The sequence below is a fragment of the Mchenga conophoros genome, linkage group LG3, assembly GCF_057382185.1.
Source record: "Mchenga conophoros isolate Kocher_MC1m ecotype Shallow Benthic linkage group LG3, M_conophoros_male_GT1.1, whole genome shotgun sequence".
NCBI lineage: Eukaryota > Metazoa > Chordata > Actinopteri > Cichliformes > Cichlidae > Mchenga > Mchenga conophoros.
Window position 1 is genome coordinate 34,211,744 of NC_140528.1, and position 6,812 is coordinate 34,218,555.

At 41.2% G+C, this 6,812-nt stretch overlaps 1 protein-coding gene across 2 annotated transcripts in view; it reads left to right on the top strand.

The window, feature by feature from the left end:
- LOC146578310 (butyrophilin-like protein 2) overlaps positions 1–1,143 on the top strand; it is a 49,218-nt gene extending 48,075 nt beyond the window's left edge. For both annotated transcript variants that reach the window (XM_085258399.1, XM_085258365.1), the window contains 2 exons: positions 186–509; positions 586–1,143. In XM_085258399.1, coding sequence (XP_085114525.1) covers positions 186–509; positions 586–677 — 416 coding nt within the window. In that variant the 3' untranslated portion in view covers positions 678–1,143. The remainder of the gene's footprint in view (positions 1–185; positions 510–585) is intronic.
- The last annotated feature ends 5,669 nt before the right edge of the window (positions 1,144–6,812 follow it).

Here is a 6,812-nt window from a genome sequence, read left to right on the forward strand (position 1 = left end):
GACTCTCTAACTGTTATTTATCACAATGGAAATTACAAAAGTTTCAACTACATTCAAGACTAAAAACAGATGTTACGTAAGGCCCAAAATGGCCTCCATACAAGAAGGTAGTAGCTCTAATATTGACCAGTAACAAATCACAATCACACTTTGTACAGCTCATGTTGTGTTCGTTGTCCTCTCAGTCTGTCAGGTGGAGGTGGAGGAGGGGGCGGAGTCTGTCCAGCTGCCCTTCAAAACCACACAAAACCTGCCTGAAGATGCTATGGTGGTTTGGAAGGACCAAATCAATAACAAGGTCCACGTGTATGAGAACGGCTCTGACCAGCCTCACAGACAGGACCGGCTTTACAGAGACCGAACAAAGATGAATGAAGACCTGCTGAAAATTGGAGACCTCAGTCTGACCCTGAAACACCCCACAGAATGGGACAGTGGGAGATACGAGTGTGGTATCTACAGCAAGGACGTCTGGATCAGGGTGAAAACTTTGCTGCTGAAAGTCAGAGGTATCTGTCTGTCTCTCTCTCTCTTCATGTTCACGTCTGTATTTCCCTGTCTGACTGTGTTGTGTCTCCTCTGCAGGGAGAGTTCAGGTCCAGGATCAAACAGGGGACATCAGGAACAGAAGCAGCTCCATTGATCCGACTCCTCTGATGGCTGATCAATCAGTTTGATCTGTGTGTTCTTTGATTATTGATCAGTGATGTCAGAGTGGAGTCAGTGTGATGTTGTTGTTGTGTGTTTGAGACTTTTAGTGTCCATGAAGGTCTCTGCTGCCGTAGATCCTCTGAACTGTGACAGAGGTCTCACTCTGGAGGAAACTCAGAACTTTTCAGCAGCTCCTCCATCATGGAGGACGTTCCCTCACTGTAACAGGTGGAGGAGCGAGGAGAGGAAGCACAGGTGGATCCTCTGTGGTAATGGAAATGAGCAGTTTAGCTCAAATCTGGCAGGTTTCCATCTTCTGTTTTTATCCTGATGTCCATGAACATGAACACTGTCCCTGTCAAATAAATCCCGAAAAAAAAAAAGATACAAAGATCAGATTTACTGAGCATCATCAGCGTGTCAGCAGCTAACTGCATCTTCAAATAAATAAATGTTTCTAATGAGTGGTGATAAGAGGAGATATGGTGAGCAAGTGACATGAAACTTTAAAAACTGACTTCCTTCACTTTTCCTTCCAGTGTTAAAAAACTTCCATGTAATGATTTGGTGGAAAAATGAGACATTTGACATTTGTTTGAATTTCAGACTTTTAACTGAGCGGCAATAAGTAAGCAAATAGAGCAAATTAATGCTGATGTTTATCAAATGTGAAGTGGAGTTTTCATCTTCTTTTGCTGCTGGTTCAGTAAATTTTGGTCAAAGAGTTACAAAACCTGCAGCATCAGAATCTGTGAGATGTCGGCTTTCAGCCCCGACGGCGTGTCCATGGCGTTAGGTTAGGTGACCAATACGCACTTTATGTTTACATGTGTGCAGAATCCAGTTACCTCCTTTCATTTGCTGTTTGTGGTGGTGGTGGTGTGGAAATAATTTTGTGAGCTTTAAGGTGAGATTCTCAAGTTTCTGGCAAAAATTTCGTTTTCAAGCTAAAATCGATTTCCGTCCATCCTCTTCAGGGTGACAGGGGGGCTGGAGCCTATCCCAGCTGTCTTAGGGGAAGAGGCAGAGTACACCCTGTACAGTTCCAGTCTGTCGCAGAGCTAACACATAGACAACCATTCACACCAGAGTTTCCAATTACCTAGTCCCACTAACTGAATGTCTTTCAACTGTTGGGAGGAAGCTGAAGTACCTGTAGAGACCCCAACTCCACACAGAAAGACCCTGACGGAGGAAATCAGGACATTCTTGCTGTGAGTGTGTGAGGCAACAGTGCTAACCACCGAACCACCTGAAAATTCATTTTTCAAAAACTCACCCCTATTTATTAGTTCTGGATAATCCAAAATATCTAGAACTAGTAACCATCTTTATTCCATGGGCTAAAATAAGAGCAAACATCTTTAGTCATCTTTAGTAGTCATCTTTGACATTTCTTAGGTTTAGGAATCAGGTTTACCCTTGATTTATGATGGTGGGTAGCTGTTAATTTTCTTAACCTTTTGTGAAGACTTAATTAAGAAAATGCGACAGCTCATTAGAGCCCCAAAGAGCCCGGGCGGTCATGCAATTTTTGAATTTTACCAACACGCCGCCCTGTTTCCCTTGCCTTCTGTGGCATTTCCTCCTGGAGAAAGGTGGATCACAGCAGAGGAACAATGGAAGTCATACACCAGAAGAGTAGAGACATTTTTGAAGAAATTACATGTAAACAAAGCTACCACAAACAAAACAGGTAACAGCTGACGGCAAGCCATCTTGACACACCAAATCATATAAAAGGAAACAAAAAACAAACAAACACTGGTAGCAGATGCAGCTTTTATTTTTTCTACTACTGGAGAAGGCCTCTGTCTGGAAGATCTTCTCTGTCCAGACACAACTTGAATTCTGTTGTGGCATCAACTTTTGTTTAAGGAAAATCTTACATCTTCCATGCTAAAAAAGAAAAACAAAGGTAGAAAACATCATAAACATGATTATCAAATCTGAAACAATCATGTTCAGATTAAAAGAGGCTCCCAAATTAAATGTGCTTATAAATTACTGCAGCATGTTCTGTGCAACAACCATTAACCCTTTAAAGCTGGTCGGAGCGGGCACGCTCCGTTTTGCGTAACTGCTTTTAAAACCAGAGGAGTTGTACTTACATCTTATGCCATCAGCTTGTCCTAGGTCACGGTTTCCTTCCACATAAAGCTTTGCAAAACTGCATAAAAAGCACTTGCAGCAACAAAAACATAATATTCCAGAAACACGCTTTGCCGATCCGATCAGCTGTTTGTAACACTTCCTACGTCCATCAGCACGAACTATCTCATGTCCGCCATGACCTGCACGAAACCAGAAGTGACGTCATTTTGCGGAAATGTAGTTTTTTTTTACCATCAGGGCCTCATGAGCCTATACTGGTGATTTTAAAAGTTATGTTTGACTTTATGACTTTCTGTGTCTTTTCTGGGATGCTTAGGTGTCACGGGGCCGAGTGGCCTGTACTGAACAGGACTCAGGTGCAGAAACCCAAAGCAGAGACAGCAGATGATGTAACAATTTATTAGGTTTAAGTGCAAAAAAGAAAACGTAGCAAAGACAAAAAAAACCCCAATAAGACGTGGAGTTTGACGAGGCGTGGCCTGGGGAACGTGGCTAGGGCGAGGGAATGAGGCCTGAGATGCGGAGTGGAGCTGAGCAGGGAACAGTCACACTGAAGAGAGAAGATAGAGGAGTTAGGGAGGTAGTGGAGGCAGCTCTGAAGTGGCCAGTTGTAAGAGTAGCAATTCTTACTTGCAGTAGGGGACATGGAGTGTTGAGAGGGGGGTGATGAGAATCCAGGGGAGGCTGAGTGGCGTGGAAAGGCTGGCCTGAGATCCGGGGCTTCAGATGGAGAAGGGCAGGCAGGTGAGTAGTGATGTGACGTTCTGTATCGAGGCTTCAAAGCCTGTGTCGAGTAATGGAGGGGGCGTTTCCGCGAAGCGCGTATCGAGGCTTGCTTCATTTATGGGAGGAGCTGAAAATGATGACGTCCGAAGCCTCGCTGCCCGGCTGTACCACGTGACTGGTTCAGGAAGCGGTTCGAACTTTGCTGCGAGATATGACAGCGATATAAACCCCCCAGACTTCATTCAAAATGCGGGTGTTTGATGGAGAGTTGCGGTTAGTGAGAGTTACAGACAGTTTGGAGAGAGTTAGAGACAGTTTGGAGAGAGGTTGGAGGTTTAGGAGAGTGAGGAGAGAAAGTCAGGAGAGAATGGAGCCAGCTACGAAGAGAAGGATGTCCTCCCCTGTGTGGGAACATTTTGAGCTTATATCTCCCAACAAGGTATGTAAAGTTCCACAGAAGATGTATTTTCATAATACTGATGGTGCAATAAAACCTATGTTAAGCTGTCTGTACTTTTGTACAAGGTGAAGTGTTTGCTATGTGCCAGGGAGCTGGGATATAACAACAACACCTCATCCATGCTTAGTCACTACAGAGCTTTGCATGAGAATAAGGGGAACACCGATTGTGGAGCAAGACCAGGTGAGCCATCAAATGCCATGATAATATAGCATGCAGTAATGTTACTAAATGATATAACAATATTATACAACTGTTATAAGTTACGTATGTGATATTTATATTTGTGCTTTGTCTTTATTGTCTTTCCTCAGGAGAACAATCTCAAATAGATGAAGACCTGGTTAGCATGGTGATTGAGGACTCCCAGCCATTTAGCATTGTGGAGGACAAAGGATTCAAAAGATTTGTTAAATCATTAAATCCTAGCTATGTTCTCCCCACTAAAAGGTCATAAAAGCAGTGAAAATTTAGTTTTTACAGAATAAAATGTGAACAGGCAGGACTGAGGCTCAAAGCCTCAGTGTGTAGCTGTCCATACCTCAACGTTACAAAAGCACAACCACTGTCCACACCCCAACCACACCTCACCTCACAGTAAATGATCATTTCCATTTCAAGCATTTCCAAATGATCATTTTCCATACTGCCAGTATAAATATACACAGTATACTGCCATCACTACAATATACATGTTTTACACACTCCTTTTGTTGTTGACATTTACAGGCTGTGTGCAAAAGGCCACACTCTTCAAATTCATACCAACTACTATTTTTACGTCCAGTAGGTGTCCTACTAGAGCAAATGAAGCTTCAAGAAGCTTTGCACTGGAGTGAACCAATTGGATGAAAAGCTTCAGTGCTTCATGAAGCTTCATCTGCCCATCACTACCGGTGAGGCACAGAGAGATTTTCAGAATGATTGCTTGGTATCCTGAGTCCGGAGGTGGAGCGTGAGCCAAGGTGAATACAGCAACTGCAGCACAAGAGAGTCGTGTTAACAAGATCGATCACAGCAAGAACTTGAAGCATAAGGCCTGTTACCAACATGTGTTGATGACGAACTGGCAGTGAATGAACATCAACGTGTGGTTTAAATCCCTCAGGCTTGATTGCCTGCAATAGGCTCCAGTGTGCAGGAGCTGGCCCTGCCCAGGGGCGGATCCCAGGTCTGTTCAGGAGCCTTATGGAAATTCCAGCCACCCACCGCAGACCATGACATTAGTACTCATATTGCACTGCTGGAAATATTTTATTTTGATGCATTTTTTTTTTTTTTGCAAATTTGCAGTATAATATTTATTTTCGTTTTTCCTGCAGTATATAAAAATTGGTGTATTTCAAAAATAAAACTATGAAGACACTCAAAATAAATTTCCTGTGGTAGGAAACTATTTTGTGCAACTTTTTTGTATTTACAGTTTTGAGGGATAAGCCTCTTAAATTTCTCTAACTAGAAATATATGTTAAAAAAACAAAAACGATTTTAAATTTTTTTGTAGTTTATTGCACTTTTTTCCAATTTATGTAATTACTATGCACTTAATGCAGACATATTATTAAAATCTGGGCTATAATGGTTGTATTGATGTATAGCAACTTGAAACGCTCCTAAAAATGGTTCCACAGCATGTAAAAATATAATATAAGCTCTGGCGGACTTGGTTCTATGGTAGGTCTTAAAGGGTTAAAAATAATTTAAAGTAGTGTGGTCACAAAATGTTTTACAGTTACAGTTATTGTGTAAATTATGTTACACATAATTGTAACAAATGGTCCTGCATAATAGTGTGTATATGAACTATAACACAGAATAAAGTATGTCTGTGTGCATACTGAGCTGCGCTGTGTGGAGTTTTATCATTTGCAGCAGGCACCATGCATTTGAAGCTGTTGATGAAACAAACTTAAAAAAAAAAGAAACTAATTATGTTTACGTGGACTGTAACTGAAACACAGTTTTTCAGAAACATCTGAAAAGAGATTATATATCCACAAACAAACTAGCATGGACTGTGGTCTCCTCCTTGTTACTGTGAAGTCCTTAATTTCAGGTAATTGGATGAATTAGCTAAAATGTGAGAGAGGGTTGCATGTTACACAACAGGTCGTTACTGATCCAAAATTACTTGTAGTTACTTTGGATTCTAGTAATGTGCTAGGTTTACCTTTTAGGTAATCTCTTTTAGGTAATTTCTAGGTTTACCTTGCATTTTCTATTCACAATGGATAACTTGGATTCCTGCAGATTTAGAAAACAGCAAGTGTTATACCATATATTTTTTTTGTTTTTACATCAAAATCAGTAATTGCATCTCACCTCTTCATAAGGCTCACATCTTGATGTGTACTGCATCTGCAGAGGCATTGCTTCATTACACTGGTAACAAATCTTCATTGAAGGATCAAATCCTTCTTCCTGAAGGGTTTGAGGCCATGTTGTTAAGCAACAAAGATACCAGATTTCTGACTGCTGACTCAACTGCACCATTGCCATAAAACAGATTTAAATTATTTAGTTAAAACTGCAACAGTCATGAAAGGAGTCACATGATTAGAAACTCATGAACTTCCTCCATAAGAAAACTATGCTGGTAATTTACCATAGGTTAACTTAAACTCCACAGCTGCATCTGTAACTACAATTTCACAACATATTTAATGAAAGGAACTGCAAGAACAAACATCTGAACTCATCTGATGCTGTGGTGTAGTATTTTGGAGCAATTCTTTCATTCTGTTATGTCTTCTTTAGCTGCAGAGGAAATCCAAATCACTCCTTGTGGAAGAAGCTAGGCTGAGGAGGAAACATCCCTTTAGGACTGATTCCTTCAACATCTGTTTCTCGACAATGCAAT